The 26,765-nt window shown below is 42.4% G+C and overlaps 2 protein-coding genes across 8 annotated transcripts; one reads left to right on the top strand and one right to left on the bottom strand.

Moving 5' to 3' along the window:
- Positions 1 to 32: 32 nt before the first annotated feature.
- On the bottom strand, positions 33 to 6,901 carry LOC111956775 (tripartite motif-containing protein 75). Of its 2 annotated transcripts, XM_023977363.2 has the most exons (6): positions 6,305 to 6,901; positions 6,056 to 6,151; positions 1,969 to 2,202; positions 1,675 to 1,694; positions 1,329 to 1,456; positions 33 to 1,126 (listed from the first exon to the last, which is right to left on the bottom strand). In XM_023977363.2, the coding sequence occupies exons 1-6, from the start codon at positions 6,899 to 6,901 to the stop codon at positions 543 to 545; spliced, it is 1,659 nt and encodes a 552-aa protein (XP_023833131.1). In that variant the 3' UTR covers positions 33 to 542. The 2 variants fall into 2 exon arrangements, with proteins under 2 accessions (XP_023833131.1, XP_023833132.1); XM_023977364.2 differs by lacking the exon at positions 6,056 to 6,151.
- LOC111956773 (outer dense fiber protein 2) lies at positions 6,872 to 22,076 on the top strand. 6 transcript variants are annotated; one of them, XM_023977358.1, is made up of 17 exons: positions 6,872 to 6,961; positions 8,462 to 8,593; positions 9,187 to 9,322; positions 13,160 to 13,289; positions 13,435 to 13,566; positions 13,757 to 13,831; positions 14,225 to 14,296; positions 14,434 to 14,550; positions 14,914 to 15,099; positions 15,250 to 15,359; positions 15,945 to 16,080; positions 17,385 to 17,495; positions 17,623 to 17,727; positions 19,189 to 19,289; positions 19,577 to 19,739; positions 21,336 to 21,461; positions 21,643 to 22,076. In XM_023977358.1, exons 3-17 carry the CDS (start codon positions 9,189 to 9,191, stop codon positions 21,820 to 21,822), a joined length of 1,878 nt encoding a protein of 625 aa, XP_023833126.1. In that variant the 5' UTR covers positions 6,872 to 6,961; positions 8,462 to 8,593; positions 9,187 to 9,188; the 3' UTR covers positions 21,823 to 22,076. The 6 variants fall into 6 exon arrangements, with proteins under 6 accessions (XP_023833126.1, XP_023833128.1, XP_070292924.1 ...); XM_023977360.3 differs by lacking the exon at positions 6,872 to 6,961 and adding an exon at positions 7,095 to 7,512; XM_023977359.2 differs by lacking the exon at positions 6,872 to 6,961 and adding an exon at positions 7,282 to 7,419.
- The last annotated feature ends 4,689 nt before the right edge of the window (positions 22,077 to 26,765 follow it).

The following is a 26,765-nucleotide window of genomic DNA, read 5'->3' as shown; positions in this document are numbered from 1 at the left end:
GACCAGAACCAGGAAGTAAATCGCAGATACGGTAACGTTTATATTTATTTTATTAAACAATTATAAAATGCTGCCATCARAACAATACAATGATAATAGGACCAAGTTATTTTAATGCAGTGTTAGAGAAACAATCCAACAGAGGACCACAAGAAATAGAAACTAAACACTTGTCAATAAGCATTTGTAGATTTGGTAGTCTATTCTGGTAGGAAACATGTAGAAAAAGGCACAATACATTGCTGATGCTCAGATGTTATGCACACTGCATATATTTATCTAAATTAGTTCGCTTACAAGACATTCAAAGGCTCAGACAACTTACTACATTTAGTGATTTTGCCAAACTGTAGCATCATTTTAAGCTGGGTAACAGTTTGAGCGGCTTTACAAAAACATAGAAACAGGTTCTCCATATTTTCTTKATTTCAAACACAATCAATGGTGAGTGGTTCAAACTAAGCATTTGGAACAAAAAGAAAAGTATGTTAGCTAGCTGCTAGTGCAACTATTAGTGTGAAGGATGTCATTGGTTGTAGTGCCTAAAGGTTTGAGACTGGGCGCAGCACCCTCATTGGCTTAGTCGACAGTGGCTGGTCATCCTCCTTCAGCCTTGGGCAGAAGGCTGGTCTGAGGTAAGTTTGGCTGGCTGAGTCCTGATCCAGGTTACAGTAGAAAGTGTAGAGACACGTCATCCTCACTGCATCGTAGAAGCTCAGGATTCCACTGTCCACATCCAGAAAGACCCCGATCCGTATGGGTGGGTTGGAGTCCGGTGCATGGAACGCAAATGCCAGCCAGTCATGCTGGGCAGAGAACTGCTGCTTGCTCTTGCTGTAACTCAGACTCCACGACTGGTCATCAGTGCCGAGCTTGCAGGTCACCGCTATCTGGTATGGGCCAAGGAAGGCTATACCGAGGGCCCAAGAGGAGAGCCCCTCTACTTCCACCTCCCAATTGTGCACACCCTTGGAGGAGATAATGACTCCCATCACACAGTAAGGCCGATCCAGGTAACATGGTTCCTCATGTCGCTGGTCCTCCTCAGTCACCCACACAGAGCCAGAGTCAGGGTCCAACTTCAGTTTGGGGTGGGCACTTAATTCAGCAAATAAAATGACATCTCCTACAGAGACATAATATTAGAGATACGAGCCAAAATGTTACTTTAAAATGGCTGACAGGAACAATTAGCTGGCCAAAAACACAATAGGTTTCTAATGTACTATAGTTGTGTGAATGCTCAGATAGACTGATTGGTTCAATATTCAGCTAATAATTATATATTTTTTAACTTGTGTTAACTGCTCTTCATGGAGACGGAGTACCTTGAAATGTTTTCTGGAGAGTCTGGAATAAGGGGGTGATTCTAGATGAAGCCACAAGCTTGGTTCCACTCCAATTACTGAGCTTCTCCATCTGACGGGAACAAACATCCCTTTGAAGCAGGTCTGCCCTGCAACGGGGAAATTTAAGATCACTAAAGTTCAGAATTTAGCGAGATGAACATAATGTGTAGCATATGTACAGTCTGTTGCGCCAATTATTTACATACTTGTAAAGAAATTTGTCAAATACTGTGGTGCTGGCATGACATTAAATTATTCTACTTTGAGGGAACTGTTTGTGGGTGTCTTCAGCTATAATTCAGTCATAAAAATAATTTCAACTTACCACTCCTCATTCTTCAAGAGCTGTTTAATGAAATTAAATCGAACAGTTAAAATAAATCATTATGAAATGTAGCCATACGCTTAATTAAATGATTATTAGCATAAGCGGCACTGGGTGCGCTGACTACCGTTTTTGTTATTTGTGGTGCCGAATTTCAACTCTCATTTAGATTTACGTCCCAGTACACTCCTAGCCTGGACAAACCAGACAATGCTGTGCTCACCATTGTTTCACGTCAGCGTTCAGTCTTTCTTTTAAAAATGTTATTATGCCCTAATCATGCTTGTGCTCTACCTGGTGCAGCACCAGGGGGTCACTGATGGTCTGAGTCTTCAGCAGGGTGTCCTGTGCCTGTGTCAGCCTGTCCTGCAGCCTCCTCAGCCCCTCTGTCCGCTGCTTCCCGGTCCTGCTCTCCTGCACCATGTCCACAGAGAACCTCTTCTGCCACGCCTGCTCCTCAAACTCAAGGAACAGCTTGATTCTGCGCAGGAAGGCTGTGCACTCAATTTGCTGCCTCTCCAGACTGGCCTGTTATAAAAATGGGTGACCGTCAGAGGTGTAGCCTGGTTAAACCAGACAAATGCTGCAGTCACGCTGGGGCGGAGTTATTGACTTGGAGGCCCCAGGCAGAAGCCAGTRTTAGGCCCCCGCCCATGTCTATTTAACAATCATGGCTACTGAACAAAGAGCTGTTTGGAGCCAGCTCTTCTAAGTGAAAGAAGAATAATTAAAATGCCCCTCACTACTAAAAGGTATTTGCGTTGCCACAGAACAAGGGCGGGCAATAATTTTGACTCGAGGGCTACGTCAGGATTTCAAAAGTTCAATGGAGTCCCGCACAGATTGAAACATTTTCAGACAGATTTGTTCACCAAAAGCAATTTGCAGGCAAGAAAAAAGGCAGTAATAAAAAAAATTGCCGCTCCCATGTTTCATGAGCAGAAATAAAAGATCCCAGAGATCCCACAAAAAGCTTATTTCTCAAAGATTGTAAACAGATGGTTTACYTCCCTGTTAGTCAGTATTTCTCCTTTGCCAAGGTAATCCATACACCTGACAGGTGTGGCATATGAAGCTGATTCAACAGCCTGATCGTTACAGGTGCACCTTGCACTGAGGACAATCAAATGTGCAGTTCTGTCATAACACAATGCCACAGACYTTTCAAGTTGAGGGAGCATGCAATTGTCTTGCTGACTGCAGGAATGTCCACCAAAGCCGTTGCCAGAMAATTTAATYTTTGTTTCTCTACCAAAAACCACGTCCAACATCATGTTTTAGAGAACGTCAGCACGTCCAAATGGCCTCAACCACGTGTAACCACGCCAGCCACCCAGATCCAGCTTCTTAACCTGCGTGATCATCCGAGACCAGCCACCCAGACCCAGCTTCTTAACCTGCGTGATCATCCGAGACCAGCCACCCAGATCCAGCTTCTTAACCTGTGTGATCATCCGAGACCAGCCACCCAGATCCAGCTTCTTAACCTGCGTGATCATCCGAGACCAGCCACCCGGACAGTTGATGAAACTGAACAACTGAAGCATTTCTGCACAAACGGTCAGAAACAGTCTCAGGGAAGCACATCTGCATGCTTGTTGTACTCACCAGGGTCTTGACCTAACTGCAGTTTGGTGTCGTACCCGACTTCAGTGGGCAAACGCTCACCTTCGATGGCCACTGGCATGCTGGAGAAGTGTTCTCTTCAGATGAATCCCGATTTCAACTGTACCGGACAGATGGCAGACAGCGTGTATGGCGTCGTGCTGATGTCAGCGTTGTGAACAAAGTTCCCCATGGTGGTAGGGTTATTATGGGCAAGCATAAGTTATGGCCAACGAACACAATTGCATTTTATCGATGGCAATTTGAATGCAGAGATAGCGTGATGAGATCCTGAGGCCCATTGTCGAGCCAGTCATTTGCCGCCATCACCTCATGTTTCAGCATGATAATGCACAGCCCCATGTCGCAAGGATCTGTACACAATTCCTGGATGCTGAAAGRGTCCARGTTCTTCCATGGCCGACATACCTGTCACGTAACTGATTGAAAATGAGTGGGACAACATGCCACAATCAACAGCCTGGTCAACTCTACGCAAAAGAGATGTGTCGCGCTGCACGYGGTAAATGGTGGTCACACCAGATACGGACTGGTTRTCTGATCCACGCCCCTACCTTTTATTAAAGGTATCTGTGACCAACATATGCATATCTATTCCGTCATGTGAAATCCCTAGATTAGGGCCTAATACAGGTCAATTTACAGATTCTCATATGAACTGTAACTCAGTAAACTCTGAAATGTTTGCATTTATATTTTTGTTCGRGTACATATTGTCTGTTTTACACTTTCAAGTTAGGGATTCTGTGCCAATACCTATATCTGTTGTTTTCCTATGCAATAGACAATACTGATATTTTATGGACTTTAACAATTCTAGCACAGATACAAACTGCAACCAAGTTATGTTTCTTTAGGCTAAAAAGGAAAATATGGCAAATGACTTGAATATGGGGAAGGAGTAAAACAAATATTTGCACCACAACATGACTGAAATGCATCAGGGAAGAGCATAGTTAATAATTGTATGCAAAGGAGATGAGTGTAGAAATGTGTGACAAAACCACAATTGAAAATAATGCACAYTAACATGCTGACCAGACCGCTCGCACACATGTTGATTTTGTCCACACACACATCAGACACGATCAAGACACGCAGGTTGAAAAATCAGAACCAACTATATTAATTTGGGGACKGGTCAAAAAGCAAACAATTATGGCAATTTAGCTAGCTTGCTGTTGCTAGCTAATTTGTCCTGGGATATGAACATTGGGTTGTTATTTTACCTGAACTGTACCAGGTCCTCTACTTCGACAATTAATCCACAGATAAAATGGTAAACCGAGGTGGTTTCTAGTAATCTCTACCGCTTCTTCTTTTTTGGACTTTATATGGCAGTTGGCAAAGAACTTTAAGGTGCATTACCACCACCAACTGGACTGGAGTGTGGACCTCAGTTCATCTTTCAATCACCCACATGGGTATATGCTCCTAAAAACCGATGAGGAGAWAGGAGAGGCGGGACTTGCAGTGCATCAAGCATCACAAATAGAACTAAGTTCTATTTTAGAGCCTGGCTATGCAGACGCTCGTAAGCAGTGTGAGTGTAATGATTGCGCGTCATGTGAGCGTCAGAAGGAAGCGGAAGACACATAGGCCTGTGTCTCAAAAACAGTCATAGCTTTCAGGCATGGGGTCGTAATAGTGAAGTCGTTCAATATCTAGAGACAAATTCGGAGGAGGAAAACAGACACCAATCCATTTGTCACAAGCACTATAATAGCACACCAGGGAGATTATTCACGAGTGAAGTAGGACCTCAAGTGGAGTAGGATTGCAAGATAATTTTGTTTAATAATACATTAGTTATGCCAAGTACACGAGGCTGCCTGATGTCAGGCCCCAGGCAATTGCCTTACACGGAACCCAAACCGGCTGCGCGCATACATTTATTGCAACGCTGACGACACTGCTCACGTCGCGAGCATTGCAAAATAAATTTATGAATCTATGGTATTCATTTATTGCACCAAAACTGCTCGCGCCAACAAGCGTCTGCGTTGCTGCCAAGGGCTAAAATAGAAGTCATTCCTATTTCTGACGCAGATCGCGCTGCAAGTCCTGCCTCTCCCATATCCTCATTGGTTTATAGAAGCAGGTACCCACGTGCCATCTCCTCATTGGTTATACCCACGTGCCATCTCCTCATTGGTTATACCCACGTGGGTGATTGAAAGACGAAGTGTTGCCGGTTGTCATGGTATTATTATGAAAGTTTAGATACCAATCACCATATAAGTTAAATGATGAAAAAGCCTGGAAGGATGAGAGCTGACTAGAAATTATTCAATTTTTATGTGTGGATTAATTGTCGGAGTAGAGGACCTTGTGCATTTCAAGTAAAATAACCTAATGTTTATATCCCAGGACAAATTAGCTAGCAACAGCAAGCTAGCTAAATAGGACAAATTAGCTAGCAAGTGCAATATAAATTGCCATWAATGTTTAATGCTTTTCAACCTGTCCCCAAATTAATGTCATTGGTTCAGAGTTTGTTTTGATATTTTAACCTGCGTGTCGTGATCGCGTTTGGTGTAGGGGGACAAAATAAATGTATGCACGATGGCGCACACGCGCAGCCGGTTTGGGTTCCGTGTTAGTTGTCTAATAAGTCTGCCACTACATGCACTCACTATTCAGACTAGTTTAACGGAAGTGGTGAGGGGCGCATCAACATTTGCCTAATTCCTATCATGTGGGGTTTGGGTTAATTTTCTTGCTGACATAGTCAACATGATAGGATCTGTGTTACCTTGGAACACGAAGCAGCTTCATCAATTTTTGCCAGGCCATTCTTTACTTCAGTCAGCCTCTCTTTAATACCCTGAAGTTTGACTTGACAGTTCCCCTATCAAAACAATTAAAGACATACRATTGATTAATTAGTGATTTACCAATTAACAAGATGCATTCTAATTGATTTTCTGAAAATAGCGCAAACTCAAAGTATCTTCCATGAATGCACAAGTGACCAAAATGAAAATATGAGACACCACCTCACCCTTAAAGTATCCAGCGCATCTGCCAGTTTCACGACGTTGTGCCCATCCCTGTGCTTGGCCTCCGCAGGTAGCATGCAGTAGGCACACAGGGGGGTCTGGTCTGTCTCGCAGTAAAGTTCCTGTTCCTTCCCGTGCTCTTTGCAGASTCTGCTAGTGTCGCCCATCGGGCTCACCAGAACGTGTTGGCGCAGTACAGCGTTCTCCAAGTGTGGTATGATGTGGACGGTGCAATATGACTCTTCGCAGGTGACGCAACTCTTTTCTGCGAACATCCTCTGATCACCTTTGCAGACAGTGCAGTCGACACCGCTTGCACGTTTACTGTGGTACTTTTCAATTATGTTGTTAAGTACCACGTTATTTTTCAAGTTTAACGTTGAATCGCAAGGTGCAAGGCAAAGAGGACAGGTGTAACATATACACAGTCTCTCGAATCCACRCTCGGCATTGATGTTTTCGACTTTCACCGCAGATCTTTTCAACTGCTTCACACAGCCTTCACAATAATTATGACCGCACGGCAAAGTCACAGGCTCGACAAATATGTCACGGCAGACGGCGCAAAGAAGCTCCTCGTCAAGAGATATGACCTCCATGCCAAACAAATGTACGGTTCAGAATATAACCAAAACGTGTGCACTCTCTTCGATAACTAGGTAAGTTAGTTATGACTTAATCGAAAATTGAGAAGAGAAACTTGTAAAAGTGCTTCGTCCAATCAAAACGGTCCGTTCCAAACTTGAATGTCACGTGACTTTACTGTCCAGCTTTTGAATCCCGTGCAGTTTCATTTACACATGTTCATTACTTTGTTGTTCCAGTTTAATTACTTTGTTGTTGATTTTTTTCATTTCGGTTTTACTCAAAATATTTTGTTAATGATGTAATATTTATTTCATGCATGTGGATGCATGTGGATGCATGTGGATGGGTTAAACCAGTCCTTCTCAAATAGTGGGGGGCGCGTGTGACCCCGGGGAACATGTTTTTTTTGGCACCGAACAAGAGCAGGAGATATGAAGTGCAGATAACAAACCCTTATTAAGAGACACCATGGAAAAATATTTAACAGCGATGAAAAGAAAGGCGGAGAGAAGACGGAGATAAGACAAACGTAAGTCTCCCGAAAGCTAAGACGAGGAAATATGACGACGCGTATGTAGCGCTTGGCTTCACTGTGACTACGGTGGGAGACGAGGAAAGACCGGTATGTTTACTGTGTCTAAAAATGTTGGCAGCGGACAACATGAAGCCAAATAAATTAAGGCGTCACTTAAAGACATTACACCCCAATCACGCTGATAAGCTGCTTGAGTTTTTTCAGCGAAAACGTGCCGAATATTGCCAACAATCGTCCCGCTTTGTGAATGCTACTTCAGTAAACCAGCGAGCACTGTTAGCATCATATAAGGTGGCGTACCAAATTGCTCAGTGCAAAAAAAACCACTCCATAGCAGAGGAGCTGATACTGCCTGCAGCATTAGACATGGTCGCTGTCATCAGGTCCCAGCTAAACATTGAGCAGGAGTTGAGAGTTGCAGTATCATGCTTCAAACCCCGCTTCGAAAAGCTGTGCTCTGCAAAACGTGCTCATTGTAGCCATTAATCCTGACTTCCTCATTTTGATTTTTAAAAATCAGCACAAATTGTTTTATAGGTCAAAGTATTTAATATATTGTGCTCCTGAGTTAATGTTGCTGATCAATTTGAATTTTTTATTATTTATTGATTATATTTTATTTTTCAGAATCAAATGGTCAAAAAATGTTAGTTTAAATAAGGCTTGATTTTTTTTTAACATTTCCGGCAAATTGATGCACTTTTAAGTATTTTKTGTTACAGACTAAAAAACAATGTTAATAAAGTTATTCTTTGTTGTAAGTTGATCTATATTTCTTTCTTTTTTCMTTTTCTTTAATGTTAATAAGGATACAATGTTATGCAGAGGTGTACTTATAACAATTTTATAGACAAATTATACCATTTAGAGTCGTTGGGGGGCGCGAAATGTTTACTTCTGCCTAGGGGGGGGCGTAACGGAAAATAATTGAGAAGCACTGGGTTAAACCCCGAACAACCATTGTTTGGTTGATTTAGCTAAGAACCACGCTCTAGTAGGGTTTGTTTACGTTACGCCTTTATGCCCAATGRCTCAGCCAATCACTTATCGCGAGTAAAAAGGCGGGACTCAAATCAACCAATGGATGCAACGAACGCCAAGCATCTTACAGTACAGTAGCACAAGACAAGGGTTTCCATCAAGACAAGAGGCACGAAAGTGAATGAAGGTAAAAAATAAATTTAATTTGAAATCTCACCTTACCAATTTAGCTAGATACGTCTTGGTCATAGATGTTTCTTACCTCATCACCTAAACTCGGTTTGATTTTGCGTTTCATCTTAGTAATTCTAACTAACTGGCCTTTGCTAGCTAACTCAGCTAGCATACGGTATCCAGATACCATAGCTTGTGTAGCTAGCTAACTACTGTTCCTTGGCTCTGAAGGTCAAAATGGATCAGCTCAGCTAATAGCTAATGGTCAAAAGAACAAGCACTGGTTGTAGCCTAATAATCAGTGACAGTACAGGGTCGTTTGTAGAGGAGATAGTAATTGATTGAGAAGTAGAACAGGTAAATGTTGCCTTGGACAATTTCCATGTATGACACCTGTTAGTTAMCTACAATTCTAGCTATACTTGCAATACACTTGTCTGGTATTGTCTGTGTATATCTTCTCATATCATATTGTGTCAGTGCATCAATCATGTTCAGAATTTCCTTGTCATTACAGTTGTCTAGTGTCTTTTATTAGAAAATGTAAATGTGATTATGGGAAAACTGTAAGACTAACACCTATAGTCCTCTTTCATCCCCCTGCAGAAATGAGAGCCATGTCTCCTGAGGATCCCTTCCAGGACTCTTTAGACGATGAGCTAGATGGCGTCTCAGAGCATGGGAGAGGGAGCAGGATACGCAGCAGCGTCTACACTAAAACCCCTGAGATGGAGAGCAACTAGTGAGATCTATGGGCCACAGTTTTGTTTAGGGGATAGTTCGCTCTCGAAATCTCTAGGCGGCATTCTGCCTTCTCCCTACAGTTCTCAGCCATTAGCTTCGCCCACCACTGCCTTATCTGAACTTCAAATCAAACTTTATTTGTCACATGCTTAATCCTGTATTGACACTTTGCTTGTTTGATGGTTCATCTGAGGGCCTAGCGGGATTTCTTTTAAGCGTCCGGATTCGTGTCCCGTTCCTTGAAAGCAGCAGTTCTAGCCTTGATGCGGATGTTGCCTGTAATCCATGGCTTCTTGTTGGGATATGTACGTATGGTCACTGTCGGGACGACGTCGGTGATGTACTTATTGATGAAGCCGATGACTGAGGTGGTATACTCCTCAATGCCATTGGATGAATCCAGGAACATATTCCAGTCTGTGCTAGCAAAACAGTCCTGTAGCGTAGCATCCGTGTCATCTGAACAATTTTTTTATTGCCCGAGGCACTGGTGCTTCCTGCTTTATTTTTTGCTTGTAAGCAGGAATCAGGAGGATAGAATTAGGGTCAGATTTGCCAAATGGAGGGCGGTGGAGAGCTTTGTATGCATCTCTGTGTGTGGAGTAAAGGTGGTCTAGAGTTTTTTTACCTCTGGTTGCACATGTGACATGCTGGTGGAAATGATGTAAAACAGATTTAAGTTTGCCTGCATTAAAGTCCCCGGCCTCTAGGAACGCCGCTTCTGGATGATATTTTTCTTGTTTGCTTATGGCCTTATAGAGTTGGTTGAGTGCTGTCTTAGTGCCAGCATCGGTTTGTGGTGGTAAATAGACGGCTACGAATAATATAGATGAGAACTCTCTTGGTAGATAGTTTGGTCTACAGCTTATCATAAGGTACTCTACCTCAGGCGAGCAATACCTCGAGACTTCTTTAATATTAGACATCGCGCACCACCTAGGGTTGCCAACTTTCTCACTACCAAATAAGGGACAAAAGGTGACATGCCAGTGCACGGTGCCACGGCGGTATGGGTATGGTGTTGTGTGAATGAATATACAGTGTATATTCATATTCTTATTCAATTGGAAAGGCAAAACATTTGTATTGTAATGAAACAGCAGGGAGCAGGTCTCGAACCCTCGACCTTCTAGCCCGAAGTCCAGCGCGCTATCGACTGTGCCCCAAAAGCATGCTCGTGCYGCAGGGTCGATTTCCGCGCTTATAAACCCAGGGTCGTTACACTATATTCAATTTTGTCTATAGCTTTACTTAAACTGTATCATTATGTAAACTTATGTGCATAACCCTCAAAATAAATTATCAAAGAAATCACAATTTGGACCTTTACAGCGAAAAAACAACCTTTCAAATGCAAAAGAGGAAATGAGGGGCATGAGTCACTCACCAAGTCTACTTATTTTTTGCTGCTCTTGACTGATTCAAGCAGTCCTTTCTCCTTTTGCATAGCCAGAGAGAAGTCATTACATGACAACTCACAGTTCACAGATATTGAAGTTCATTTTTGATCAGCTCTGTCACAGAGCCTCTGTGCTACATCTGTTTCTTGAGTCTGACCATTTAATGGTCATCAGACAGAAAATCCTCTCTACAAAGGCATTTCAGCCTGGCACACTGAGGACAAATGAGACAATCCTGAACATGTTGATCAAGTTGGCTTTCCCTTGGTTTTGGAAAACTGCCACCCAGTTCTCACTGGCGGATTTTGTGGTATCCTGCCTGGCTTTCTGTATTTCCTCCCGGCTAGCACAAAACTCTTCATAGAGTTGGTCCATACTGACCGTCTCTGTAATTTTGAGGACAACCACCACCTGCTCCAGGTCAGTGAAGGAGAGCTCCTCATAGAGGCCGATCAGTTTCACCATTTCATTTTCTGGTGAGAAATCAAACCACATGTCAATGTATGTAATGACAGTGTCATAGAACTTCAAAGTCCTGTTGCTGCTTCGACCTTTGTGCTGACAATTGTTTGTCCATCAGCTGCTTGGTCTGGTATCCAAAGAAACTGTCCTGTTTCAGCTGAAGCATCTTCATTTTGAACTTTTGGACTTCCTCGTAAACATCTGTGATGCAGAGCGTTGTTTCCTCCAGCTTTTTATGAGTTGGTCAAAAAGACACCCACGTTGTGGAAAAAACACAGATAAATCTCAGCATCTTCTGCTTTTTCTTCATACTCAAAAATACTCTTCAGTGCCACAGGACAGGTCTCCCCAAGGGACRTGAAGTTTGATGTAAGAGCTGGCCAGCTTCGCAGGAGACGATCGACAGCTGGATGAAGAGAGAGCCATCGTGTGCAAACATGTTGCAGAATTTCACGCCACTCAATGTCAACAAAGGCAAAAAATGCACGCAGTTCCTCTCTTCGGGAAGCAGATACTGATAAGTGTCTGTAGATCTGTAAAACAATTGTCTCAATATCCACTGACAGCTGATTGCAGGCGTGCTTGCAGGCATTWTGAGCTATGTGAGCTGGGCAATTAGCTTTCAGAATGCGATTGTTGGCACTGCTCAATAACTGGTAAACGGAGAGGTGTTTTCCAATTTTGTCCGTTTTTCCGCAGTAGACGTCACGAAGAATGCACCGATATTGCTAGCACCTTTAGCTAGCGTGGCCTTGTGCATTTCTGTGGATGCATGCTGAGTTAGGTCATTCTCCCCTCCATGGCCAATTGAGAATTCCCAACGCATAAAGTACAGAAAGCTTTTGTCGAGTCACCACTGACGGGCTTAACCCACGTCTTTTTTGCTTCACATTGTTTGTTGTAGCTCCACAGTCTTTTCTTTTTTGCAGGTTTATCCATATATCCTTGATATGCCAAACCGACCGAACAATAACAGAAATTACTTTGCAGTAATTGGCGAGTTTACGCTTTACTGTGATTGGATGACATTACGGGACAATYGAGGTCCAGTATGGGACAAACCAATTTAGCCCAATATAAGGGACATCCRGACTAATACGGGACAMTTGGCAACCCCCCACCCCTTGTCTTACCAGATGTAGCTTCCCTGTTCTGCCGGTGCATGGAAAATCCCGCCAGCTCTATATTATCCTTGTCATCTTTTAGCTACGACTCTGTGAAACATAAGATATTACAGTTTTTAATGTCCCGCTGGTAGGATAATCTTGATCAACTAACAAAAAAACGAACAAAATATCACAGTTGGTTAGGAGCATGTAAAACGGCAGCCATCCTCTCGGGCACCATTCCTTCTGTCCTGATGCACCATTCCTTCTGTCCTGATGCACCATTCCTTCTGTCCTGATGCACCATTCCTTCTGGCCTGATGCACCATTCCTTCTGTCCTGATGCACCATTCCTTCTGTCCTGATGCTGTGTTTTAACATTTAGAAACGTCAATAAACATTGCTTGCCATACGGCTTTCAAAACATATGGCCTCTATCTTTCATCATCAAGAAAGAATCCTTCAAATGAAAAAGATACACTTACTCGAGCAGTTTTGCACAGATCCATACAGCTAGATAACTAATTAGCACAGGTGGTCGCCTCCTGTCTTCCGTCTGTTGTCCGTAAACAAGCGCTGTAACATGGAGATATGGCCGTGTGGGAACACTAACCTATCAAGTTGTGTATTAATTTAACATTGTTATTTGAAAATTATTTTGAGCTGATATGAAAGATAAGGTCCTTATGCTTCCAAAACCGCAAGTGATGCYTGTTAATGTTCAGACCGAGCGTCAGGGATCACAAAAATACACTATACATCTACATTATAAAACGATTGCATTTGGGAGAAACACTGCACAGACACAGCTCTAAGTGTGGATCCAACTGATTTCTAACCCTCTCTCTGTCTTTTCTTTATATGTAGTTATGGAGACTATGGTGCAACCATGGACAAAAGTCCCCTGTTGAAAACATTGATGGATGCCGAAGCAGCGGCCAATTCTGCAGCCATACAGCTCATGTCATTCAAGGAGACACTGGAGGGCGATTTTGCCGTACGTGAAGTCCTTTGCAGTTGATGTGCAGACAGTGCACCTGTCTTTATTTTAAGAGAGGCATAACATGATATCAACATCTTTAATTTGTTTACAATGTTTAAGGTGTCAAAAGCAGAATTTAATTAATCCTTCTGTTACAAAGGACTCAAGACACTCTGCTTCTGATAACCGGCGGATGTCAAGGCAGAGAGGCCTTCTACTGGACAAGTTGGAGGTTTTTAAACGGATAAACAAGTCTGTTCGACAGCAACTCCAAGATCTGAAGGATGCAGAGGTTGGCAATTCTAATCTGATGGCTAATGATTACTACTTTGAAGGACTGTCAGCTAGCAATTTATAAGGGGGTCATGCTTATGACAAGTATTAGAATGCATTATACCTGAGCACTAAAGTAAAGGGTTATTGCAACTTTGTCTTCTTAAATTAACATATGATTTGACTACACTTTTTGTCTCCTGTATTAGGCGTCTCGAATGGAGACAGACAAACACATCGATCTCTTACTGAAGAAGCTTACACAGGCTGAGTGTGATAATCTGGTAAATTGCTTCTCCCTTGGTGAAAAAAATAAAACTTCACACATTACTCCAGACCTGTYTTGAAACGCTTTGAAATGTTGACATAGCGGTGCCACGGCTTAAGATTTTATAAGGTCTGCCAGTTTGTTAAGCTCCCCTTGGCAGATAATAGGGTCATTCAGTGCAGTATGGCTCAGTGGGTTGAAACATGATGCCAGCTACATTAAAGTTGGGGATTTGATTCAAACCCGCATGGGCCACATATACTGAACTTGTGTGCTAAATTTGTAAGACACTTTGGATAGAAAAGCATCTGCTACTGTTCACTATACACATTTGTCATTTCAAATGAAAATTGTACTGTGGGAAAGATTTTTTTTATTTTTATGTTTGTTGTTATTTTGTTTCCACCAGCATTTGAAAGGAGATTTGAATGATAAAGAACAAATGGTAGAAGAACTGATGGGTTTGCGGAAGAAAGAAATGGTTAGCATTGGGCTTTAATTTCACATGAAATACACAAGCGATGACCACAATTTGTACATGATAAAACATTGACAAAGGTACAAATTAAATGAAGGCATTGTCCTCACACCATCTCTTTCTGCTTTGATGCTCCACAGGAGAACACAGAGAATGCGGTCCATGCCACCAAGTCTGTGGAGACCACACGTGCTCACCTGCAGGGCCAGCTACGCAGCAGGGAGGCCGACAACAACCGTCTCACTGTGCAGCTCCGGGTAACACACAAGTTCAGGCATCAGTCTATGAATATATCAATCACTTTATTGTCCCATTTGAGAACTTAGTAAGGACAAGCCATTCTATCTGTAGAATAAGACACAGAGGAAGCACAATACACAATTTCCAGTAAATATCAAGCTTCCAGCCTGTGTGTCTGATGTCTGGGAGGGTTGGGAAGAAAGAGCAAAAAATAGACMCATTTCTGTTTCACAAAGAATGGTGGACAATATTAATTTACGACCCATCCAAGATGGACGTTGTCCATAAGTGAAATCCTATTTGTTTTAAAAAGGCTAGGAATTAGTGTGTAGATATGTTTAAAGCTTAAACACTGTGCGTGTTCCCTCTCTTTTTTCCAGGGTTTGGAGAGGCAGTTGGCGGCACAGGAGCTGGAGATAGATGGTCTGAGGGGGGAGATCTCTGTTTTTTTGGAGAAGGCAGCGCAGGAGAAAGAAGTCCTGAAGAAGGCCACCCGCTCCCAGAAACAGAGGGCCGAGAGGTTCGAAGCTGCTGTGGATAAATGCTACACGAAGCTGAGGGGAAAAGTACGTATGGGTAATGTTGGGAACCAATAAGAACACAGTTTTTACTTTAGCTACGGTGTCCCCTACTTTACACGACTTGGGTATCCCGTTCTTGGTGAGTTCATTGCCACTGCCAGTAAGGTGCATTATGTTATGTTCTATTACATGTAGGATGTTCAGCTGGCTGAGGTTCATTCAGAGAGGGACACATGGAGGAGACATCAGGAGCAGAAGACAGATGAGAGAATACAGCTTGATGCACAGATAGGACTGCTAAAAGGGTACGTCATTTCAAGCCTTAGTATTCATTTTTTGTCCTGGACACAAAGTCTGYCATATTGTCAATCCAGGTCCTTGAGGCAATAAATAATAATTTTTTTTTTTACTTTTCAAATCTTCTCCTCACAGAAAGTATTTGGGCAAGCGGCAATTGCTTTTTTCTTAATTCCTTTCTTTTTATTTTGGGGATTTGTGTGTATTGTGGGGCAGCAGGTAGCCTAGTGGTTAGAGCGTTGGACTTGTAACCGAAAGATTGCAAGATCGAATCCCCGAGCTGACAAGGTAAAAATCTGTCGTTCTGCCCCTGAACGAGGCAGTTAACCCCRTGTTCCTAGGCCGTCATTGAAAATTAGAATTTGTTATTTTTTTCTTTTACCAGGTAGGCTAGTTGAGAACAAGTTCTCATTTACAACTGCGACCTGGCCAAGATAAAGCTTCTTAACTGACTTGTCTAGTTAAATAAATAAAAAATTGTTAGGTATTACTGCACTGTTGGAGCTAGAAACATCAGCATTTTGCTGCAAAATATGTGTACATGACCCATAAAATTGTATTTTATTTAGATTTTTATTGTTGTTTCATTACAGCCAAATAGCAGACATTACTGTGAAGCTGCAGAAAGAGAGAGATGAATTCGCTGCTGCAAATGAGGCCTTACTGCTAAAAGGGGAAAAACTCAACGCTGAAAACAGAAACATTGGCCTTGAGAACGCAACCCTCAAGGTAGGAAAATAAAACAGCAATATATACCTTGAAGTTGTGTGTGCACCACCCAACAATTATTGATTTATTTATTTAGTTTGACTTGGGAACTCCTTCGAGACTAGTTTGACTTGGGAACTCCTTCAAGACTAGTTTGACTTGGGAATCCTTGAGACTGTTTTGATTGGGAACTCCTTCAAGACTGTTTTGACTTGGAACTCCTTCAGAGACTGTTTTGACTTGGGAACTCCTTCAAGACTGTTTTGACTTGGGACTCCTTCAAGACTAGTTTGACTTGGGAATCCTTCAAGACTGTTTTGACTTGGGAACTCCTTAAGACTAGTTTGACTTGGGAACTCCTTCAAGACTAGTTTGACTTTGGGAACTCCTTCAAGACTAGTTTGACTTTGGGAACTCCTTCAAGACTAGTTTGACTTGGGAACTCCTTCAAAACTAGTTTGACTTGGGAACTCCTTCAAGACTAGTTTGACTTGGGAACTCCTTCAAGACTAGTTGACTTGGGAACTCCTTCAAGACTAGTTTGACTTGGGAACTCCTTCAAGACTGGTTTGACTTGGGAACTCCTTCAAGACTGGTTTGACTTGGGAACTCCTTCAAGACTAGTTTGACTTGGAACTCCTTCAAGACTGGTTTGACTTGGGAACTCCTTCAAGACTGGTTTGACTTGGGAACTCCTTCAAGACTAGTTTGACTTGGGAACTCTTTCAGACTGGTTTGACTTGGGAACTCCTTCAAGACTAGTTTGACTTGGGAACTCCTTCAAGACTGTTGGAAAAGCATTCCTCATTAAGCTGGTTGAGAGAATGATAAGAGTGTGCAAAGCTGTCATCAAGGCAAAAAACATGTATTTTTTGTTGTTAAATATAACCTTTATTTAACTAGGTTAAGAACAAATTCTTATTTACAATGATGGCCTACTGGGGAACAGTGGGTTAACTMCCTTGTTCAGGGGCGGAATGACAGATTTGTACCTTGTCAGCTCGGGGATTTGATCCAGCCACCTTTCAGTTACTGGCCCAACACTAACCACTAGGCTACCTGCCGCCCCAAAGGGTGGCTACTTTGAAGTATTTGATTTGTTTAACACTTTTTTGGTTACTACATGATTCCATGTGTTTTATTTCATAGTTTTTAATGTCTTCACTATTATTCTACAATTTAGAAAATAGTAKAAATAAAGAAAAACCCTTGAATGAGTAGGTGTGTCCAAACATTTAACTGGTAGTGTATATTATTATTATTATTATTATTGCGTGATTTGTTCCCGTTGTGTTCAAGATTATATTGGTTTATGTATGTTCTAGGCGTCCACCGCTGGGCTGGAACTGCAGCTGGTCCATTCTGAAGCAGCCCTGAAAGAGGAGAGCACTATGTTACAGGAGAGGAAAGACCAAGCAGAACAGGATCAGAGTCAGGCAGGGATCCCACACCCCCCCATATCCAAGTTTCAATACTTACTAATCCTATAAAAATGCGTTGAGAGATTCATAGGTAAGGTAGAAGTTGTCTGTTTTTATTGACCTGTTATTGCACACCTCTCAGGTGGCAGAGCTTCAAATGGAGGTGGATGATCTGAGAATAAAGTTGGAGAGTGTTCTGAGGGAAACAGAGAACATCAGAGAAGGAAGAGAGGCAGAAGTGGAGAAGGTAAAGTCTTCTGTTGGCTACATTCAGTGTAAAGAGCTTTGTCTTAAATTGGTTTTCATCCTTTGGAAATTGAAGCAAAAAGATAGCCCATTCAACATGTGTAAGAATAAAATCAAATTGCTTGAAATAGTTWMACACAAACAATATTTGGTTCAGTGAAATCAAAATGAATGTGAATCCTGTGTTTTTGATATTTGTTTGCCTCACAGTTTGCTGAAAGCCTTTAAAAGATTATCTCTGTGTAAATACACATCAGTGGTGAATGGGAGTGTCCAGCTTCCTATGGGTGTATTGTCAGTTGTGGACCAGTCAGTAAGAGCTACTTAGAGAGGTGTGGCCAATCYGTAATTAACATTTCTCTGCGCCCCTGCCCTGCTGGCCGGCGCGCCCCTCCCCCCATGGACCCCAGGTGAGACTGGAACTGGAGGGGTGTGTAAGGGAGCTGGAAGAGTACCCAGAGTTACTGAGTGCCACAGAGCAGAGTCTTGCGGAGTGCCAGGACAACCTGAAGCGCTCCGAGAAGACATGTGCAGACAAGGCAGAGGCCATTAGACAACTGCAGGTCAAGGTGTGCAATTTAGCAGTAAGACTATGGTAACCTGTAGATGGGCAAATAAGTGCTGTTGGAGTCCGGTACAGTATGTAGAATGTGGCCGTTTACCACTTCCAACCACCAGATGYCAGTCAAACCCTATATGTGGTTTCCTTTTATAGTGTTATAATCACAATGGTTATAATGGTGTATCCCAACCCTGTCCTGCTTTGACTTGGTGTTAAGGTTTGTGACTGAATGTGCTCAGATTGCAGTGGGAAGAAAGTAAGGTCGCAACCCTATGTGCCCCTGTTAGTTGTATATAGAGCCTTGATGGTCACCTTCAACTGATTTAAGATGTGTTTCTATTCATGTTTCAGCACTGTTCAATCAATGCTTGCCTTTGAGTGTTGCTCATGTTACCTTTGTGTAGCGTTGAGGGTGCTGTGTTGATAAGTTGATAAACCAATGTAATTCCAGTCATTTCATGGTACAGATCTACTATCTTAATTTGTTCACTCTGTTGTCGCAGAGAATATTCCTGAGCAGCAGGACATTTACATTTTAGTGTATTCAAGGTTTAAAAAGGCTTCCAAAGTTTGTAATTTACACTTTAGAATTTCTGACTTYATTTCCGCAATCAAAAAATMMATCAACCCCTTCAAAAATGTCCATTCATTATAACCTCCATAATAATTCACATTTCCTGTTGCTGCAGGATTATTTTCCTGCTGTGAGAAGCAGTGTCAAATTAAGTGCATCTGTACAACTCTTTGTGTTGTTGTACTGTATGTGCTTGAACCCCAATTCATGTGTTCAATACTAATTGAAAATACATGCAGCATGTAAGATATTCAGTCAAAGAGTAKATTTTTTGACTAACCCCAATTCTGAAAATGATTATTCTGAAATGATTATTCTCCATCCAGGTGGAGAGCCAAGGGGAGAAGATGAGATCGTCATTGGACATGAAAGAGTCTKTCCATGAGGCTAACTCACAGCTACAGCAGAAAGTGGATGCTCTTCAAAAGTAAGTTTATCTTTCTCTCATTAGACATAATTCATACATGCTCCCATTTGATTACAGGTGGTATTTTCAAATGAGATTCTTCTATATTTCTCATGTCAAAGTACATTAGTGACATTGAAGATATATTGTATTGTTTTTAATAAAAAAAAGTTTCAAACCTGACCAGGGTGYATTCTGAAATGTGTATACAATGCTGATGGCTGTTATATGTGTAGGTTATGAATGTGTTATGAAGTCCTTATGTAGCTAGATAGGTGCTCTTCAAGTATCGTTGTGTATTCCTCAAGGCAGATGGAAGAGCTGCAAGGGGAGAACCAGGGGCTGGTCCGTAGGCTGGCAGGTCAGGAGGACGCTTTACGCTATAGCAGCAGGCACCTAGAACAGCGCTCAGCAGACTGCCAGGCTCTCAACAGAGAACTGGAGGCCGCTCTGGCCGACGTCAGGCAACAGGTACTGTATGTTAGCAGCTGCTGGATTATATAGAGTGTGGACAYTATTTCATGCTCATATGCTCAGCATATGGTTTTACTCAAACCTATCATGTGTATAGTAGCAAATGTAAATGCTCAGAATATAAAATATATATGGGAGAGGGGYAAAAAATATATATATATAGTACCAATCAATAGTTTGGACACACCTACTAATTCAAGGGTTTTTCTTTATTTTTACTAGCTTCACCTGGAATGCTTTTCCAACAGTCTTGAAGGRGTTCCCACATATGCTGAGCACTTGTTGGCTGCTTTTCCTTCACTCTACGGTCCAAATCATCCCAACCATCTAAATTGGGTTGAGGTCAGGTGATTGTGGAGGCCAGGTCATCTGATGCAGCACTCCATCACAATCCTTCTTGGTCAAATAGCCCTGGAGGTGTGTTGTGTTATTGTCCTGTTGAAAACAAATGATAGTCCCACTAAGCGCAAACCAGATGGGATGGTAGCCATGCTGGTTAAGTGTGCCTTGAATTCTAAATAAATCACAGACAGTGTCACCAGCAAAGCAATATCACACCTCCTCCATGCTTCACGGTGGGAACCACACATGCGGAGATCATCTCTTCTCCTGCTCTGCGTCTCACGAAGACATGGCGGTTGGAACCAGAAATGTCAAATTTGGACTCATCAGACCAAAGGACAAATTTTCACCGGTCTAATGTCCATTGCTCGTGTTTCTTGGCCCAAGCAAGTCTCTTCTTCTTATTGGTGTCCTTTAGTAGTGGTTTCTTTGCAGAAATTTGACCATGAAGGCCTGATTCACGCAGTCTCCTCTGAACAGATGTGTCTGTTACTTGAACTCTGTGAAGCATTTATTTGGGCTGCAATTTCTGAGGCTGGTAACTAATGAACTTATCCTCTGCAGAAGAGGTAACTCTGGGTCTTCCTTTCCTGTGGCGGTCCTCATGAGTGCCAATTTCYTCATAGCACTTGATGGTTTTTGCGACTGCACTTGAAGAAACTTTCATAGTTCTTGAAATGTTCCGGATTGACTGACATTCATGTCTTAAAGTAATGATGGACTGTCATTTCTTTTTGCTTATTTTAGCTTTTCTTGCCATAATATGGACTTGGTCTTTTGCCAAATAGGGCTATCTTTTGTATACCAACCCTACCATGTCACAACCCAACTGATTGGCTCAAACGCATTAAGAAGGAAAGAAATTCCACAAATGAACAAAGCACACCTGTTAATTGAAATGCATTCCTGGTGACTACTTCATGAAGCTGGTTGAGAGAATGCCAACAGTGTCATCAAGGCAAAGGGTGGCTACTTTGAAGAATCTTAAATATATAATATATATTTTTTGGTTACTACAGGATTCCATATGTGTTATTTCATAGTTTTGATGTCTTCATAATTATTCTATAAAAAAATAAAGAAAAACCCTTGAATGAGTAGGTGTGTCCAAACTTTTGACTGGTTCCCAGAAGGAAATGGAAAGGCACAGAAACCATTTGAAGATAGTGTATTTTAGGAGTTGAGTTTGTATCAAGAGGTCGAGGTTGACTTTTTGATACATCTCATCATCTCTATTTCTTTAATGCCAAGGTGTCCAATGTGAAAGACYAAGCTGTTTCCAGAGAAAGTTCCTTTCAGACTAAAATCCTGGAACTGGAGGCTGAGAAGAGCAGGAGAGAGAATGAGCTGAAACAGATGAAACAAAGCAATCAGTTGGTGAGTATCAGACACGATCACCTACGATAACCTACTGCATACCATAGGATGTTTSTCATATCCCTTAAAGCTAATGATAATACAGTACTTTTTGATGCCATAGCCAATCAGACAATTTTTTTATTTTAAAGAATAGAAATACATACATTTTTCSGTTCAATGGATTGATTCCTTTGTGTAGGCTGAGAAGAAGTTTGAGGTGCGTCTGAAGGACCTGCAGCTCAGCCTGGACAAATCAGAGAGCCACAAGCAGAGCATTCAGAACTACGTAGACTTCCTCAAGAACTCTTACGCCACCATGTTTGATGAAAGACTACCACCGGCAACGTCTAGCTTTGAATCATCCTACTTTTTAAAATGATAATTACTCAGATATGTGTGTTTGTGGTGTGTTATGTGTAACTTGTGTTGTTGTGGAAGTCATATGAGCCTTACTTACAATGTATGAACCTTACATACGAATGTTTTTAATAATGTATGTGTTTTGGAAAACMAATGAATTTGCACATTGATTCATGTTCGATAAAGAAGTCCATGTTTATTTTTGTATCGATCAGTAACTACTTTTTTTCCATTATAAATAMAATTTCAATAAAGTTGATAATGGATATTGTACAGACAGAGTTTTTACTCAGCGTACTGATCCAAATTGGTMTTCTTAAGTCTTAAAGGGATAGGTTGAGATTTTGGCATAGACTTCCGCTAGTTAGCAATCGCATCATAAACAACCTTTAACTTCCTTCAAACTGCACGCGGAGACAAAAATGGTATCCTTGAGTTCATCTGACTCTTGGTAAGTAGAAACAAATGCTTAATTGACAAAATCTCGAACTATCCCTTTATTGAAGGTAAGTCTTAAGCCTGTATATCACTCAGRGGTGCTGTGCAGGATATGGGAACCTCGGAGAGCCAGTTTCATGACCTGTTTGGGATCTCACTGTCTCCAGGGTGTTMCTCAGGAGTAGTCAGTCAACACTTTGTTTCCCTCCAAATGTTATGCAATCTGATTGAATGCCAACATCTGAAAACAAGGTACAGTTGCTTTAGCTGTCAGGCCTGGTTTCATCACAGGATCTCCAGATATCCAACGCAGAGCTAACACAGTCTCAGTTATGTAAAAGACAAAAACAAACAATTCAACTGATAGGTCGTGAACAAACAGGATGAACTCAGARGGACAACTAGAAAAAACTCAAACCAAGTTTATTCAACCCACTGGATGCTTCAGCTGCAAACACACTTGTACAATGATCAAACAGGCATATATACTGTATGTCAAGATGAGATTATSTGTGTGACTTCTCAGAACTGTCCATCTGTTTTCCAAACTGCCTAGATGTTAAGCGGTCTGGTAGCGGTTCCCCTTCATCAGGTCACTTCTCTGTGATGTTTACAAGGGACCTTCTGTTCAACTTACTCAACATACTTGCTGTTCCCCTTTTCTCTCACAGTAACTTTCCATACAAAAAGTTCATCTTCTCCATTCATTGACATACCATATACATTTATTAATCAGGTAACATAATCAATAAGGTCTAATATAGTGACAGGAGTAAGTATATTTCAAGTTGGAACACAACAAACGAGCAGCAACGTGAACCACATGTCCACTGATACTTCCTTACTTCCCCTCTTGGCCTCTTTGTGTTTCACTGTTGATGTGTTTATGTGAACTGGGATATTGAGTTTTAGAGGTTGTTTGGYTATACAGGCAGGCCTCCAGTCGAACTAAGGTACACTCCATAGCCTGGCCTACCAACAGGAAACTTGGCACATCTCACAATGCTTTGTTACATAAGCTTGACTTGCCACATCTGATGACATCCAGGAACATTTGTTACTCCCTGTGACAGCCAGAGATGGACAGTGTTGTTTCCATTGGGCCTAATCAACACTAATTACTGTTGTACTGTGTTTCCCCATCACTGACCATAAGATAACCATACAACCATACATTCTATGTGAGGGTATATTAGCTGGCTGCCATGAGTTGGACCAAAGAGTGTGARGATGTGATGATGACTTCATTCTGTTCTTCTTTGCCATTCGTCTTTTCTTTGCCAAAGAGACTGAAGAGGCTGTAATTTWGAAGTTTCAAACCTCTGTTACAGCGCTCACAGAAGGGAAGGTTTGACCGCAATTGATTAGTTGTCCAGAATACCCATGGTACTGGACCACCATTGATTATGGTATGATTATGGGGCTATTGGTTGAGTCATAATCKTGCCTGCATTTGTCTGGTGGTGAGCTGTTATTATGTAAACTCATCAACCCCTAGGGCCCTRAAACTCAACTCTGGACCTTGAAGCCAGTTCCACTGCATTGTTTTAATTGTTCCCCTCTAATCAGGGACTGATTTAGACCTGAGACATCAGCTGTGTGCAATGAATTATTAGGTAGGTCAGAAAACCAGCAGGCTCCGGCCTCGTAGAGTAAGCGTTGAATACCCCTGCCCTAGGGTATAGGGCATAGGCTACTAATGTCAGTCAAGTTCTCTGCCTCCCATGGTTAGCGACAGGGTCAGTTCCATTTCAATTCAGGAAGTAAARTGAAGGAGGAATATAGGATTTTTTAAAGCTCATATGTGGACCTGTTCCACTCCTCTCAAGTGTTCAAAGATAAAACTCCTTGGTACTCCTCAGACYCACGATGGACGCATTTTACTTCTGTGTGCGTCAATGCCCTCATTTTCCCCCCTGTCCAAGTCTGCTTACGCAATATTGTCAGTGATGCATCTCTGTCTCTCTCTCTTTCTCATTTTACTGGAAAGCATTCTTCTTTCATGCTGATACCTGACATGTTAAGCAAATGAGAAGGTATTACAGACTTTTTTTTATTACAGACACACATACACACACATACGCACACACACAAACGTGCATGAGGGCCACTGCTGACCCAGGGGACTGGGTAATCTCACTCTCCAAGGCRGACGTGAGTATCAAATCAAATCAAARTGATTTATATAGCCCTTCTTACATCAGCTGATATCTCAAAGTGCTGTACAGAAACCCAGCCTAAAACCCCAAACAGCAAGCAATGCAGGTGTCGAAGCACGGTGGCTAGGAAAAACTCCCTAGAAAGGCCAAAACCTAGGAAGAAACCTAGAGAGGAACCAGGCTATGAGGGGTGGCCAGTCCTCTTCTGGCTGTGCGGGTGGAAGATTATAGACAGAACATGGCCAAGATGTTCAAATGTTCATAGATGACGCAGCAGAGTCAAATAATATATTCACAGTAGTTGCGAGGGTGCAACAAGTCAGCACCTCAAGGAGTAATTGTCAGTTGGCTTTTCATAGCCGATCATTGAGAGTATCTCTACCGCTCCTGCTGTCTCTAGAGAGTTGAAAACAGCAGGTCTGGGACAGGTAGCATGTCGGTGAACAGGTCAGGGTTCCATAGCCGCAGGCAGAACAGTTGAAACTGGAGCAGTAGCAACGCCAGTTGGACTGGGGAAGCAAGGAGTCATCCTGCCAGCTAGTCCTGAGGTATGGTCCTAGGGCTCAGGTCCTCCGAGAGAGAGAAAGAAAGAAAGAGAGAAAAGAGAGAATTAGAGAGAGCATACTTAAATTCACACAGGACACCGGATAAGACAGGAGAATACTCCAGATATAACAGACTGACCTAGCCCCGACACAACAACTACTGCAGCATAAAATACTGGAGGCTGAGACAGGAGGGGTCAGGAGACACTGTGGCCCATCCGATGATACCCGGGACAGGGCCAAAAAGGCAGGATATAACCCCCCACTTTGCCAAAGCAACAGCCACCACACAACTAGAGGATATATCCAACCACCACTTACCATCCTGAGACAAGGCCGAGTATAGCCCACAAAGATCTCCGCACGGCACAACCCAAGGGGGGGCGCCAACCCAGACAGGAAGACCACGTCAGTGACTCAACCCACTCAAGTGACGCACCCCTCCTAGGGACGGCATGGAGAGCACAGTAAGCCAGTGTACTCAACCCCGTAATAGGATTAGAGGCAGAGAATCCCAGTGGAGAGAGGGAACCGGCAGGCAGAGACAGCAAGGGCGGTTCGTTGCTCAGAGCCCTTTCCGTTCACTTCACACTCCTGGGCCAGACTACACTCAATCATATGACCTACTGAAGAGATGAGTCTTCAGTAAAGACTTAAAGGTTAAGACCGAGTCTGCGTCTCTCACGATGGGTAGGCAGACCATTCCATAAAATGGAGCTCTATAGGAGAAAGCCGTGAATCCAGCTGTTTGCTTAGAATTTCTAGGGACAATTAGGAGGCCTGGGTCTTGTGACCGAGCGTAGTGTGTAAGTATGTACGGCAGGATCAAATCGGAAAGATAGGTAGGAGCAAGCCCATGTAATGCTTTGTAGGTTAGCAGTAAAACCTTGAAATCAGCCCTTGCCTTAACAGGAGCCAGTATAGGGAGGCTAGCACTGGAGTAATATGATAAAACTTTTTGGTTCTAGTCGGATTCTAGCAGCCGTATTTAGCACTAACTGAAGTTTATTTAGTGCTTTATCCGGGTAGCCAAAAAGTAGAGCATTGCAGTAGTCTAAACTAGAAGTACAAAAGCATTGATAGAATTTTTTGTATAGAAAGTTACTGATTTTTGCAAGTGTTTACGTAGATGGATAAAAGTTCCTTGGACAAACATGTCCTGATTATGTTCCGCAAAAGAGAGATCAGGGTCCAGAGTAACGCCGAGGTCCTTCACAGTTTTATTTGAGACGACTGTACAACACCTCCGCCTTTGCGGGATGCACTGGGGATATGGTCACTAGTGTAACCAGGAGGTGAGGCCTCATTTAACACAGTAAATTCATCAGGCTTAAGCCATGTTTCAGTCAGGCCAATCACATCAAGATTATGATCAGTGATTAGTTCATTGACTATAACTGCCTTTGAAGTGAGGGATCTAACATTAAGTAGCTCTATTTTGAGATGTGCGGTATCACGATCTCTTTCAATAATGGCAGGAATGGAGGAGGTCTTTATGAGATTGTGAGATTGCTAAGGCGAACACCGCCATGTTTAGTTTTGCCCAACCTAGGTCGAGGCACAGACACGGTCTCAATGTTTATAATCAGTAATGTTTTTAATCAGGTTAACACTCGTAAGGCCGCGAGGACGGTATTCCAGGGCGTGTTCTCAGAGCATGTGCAGAACAGCTGGCAGGCATATTCATTTTCAACCTTGTCCCAGTCTGTAATCCCCACATCTCTCAAGCTGACCTCCATCATTCCTGTTCCCAAGAACTCTAAGGCTACCTGCAACAATGATTAGCAACCTATAGCACTCACATCTGTAGGCTGGTTATG

Source organism: Salvelinus sp. IW2-2015, linkage group LG32, assembly GCF_002910315.2.
Source record: "Salvelinus sp. IW2-2015 linkage group LG32, ASM291031v2, whole genome shotgun sequence".
Classification (NCBI taxonomy): domain Eukaryota; kingdom Metazoa; phylum Chordata; class Actinopteri; order Salmoniformes; family Salmonidae; genus Salvelinus; species Salvelinus sp. IW2-2015.
The sequence above is the reverse complement of the archived record's forward strand: the minus strand, read 5'-3'. Positions and strand labels throughout refer to the sequence as shown.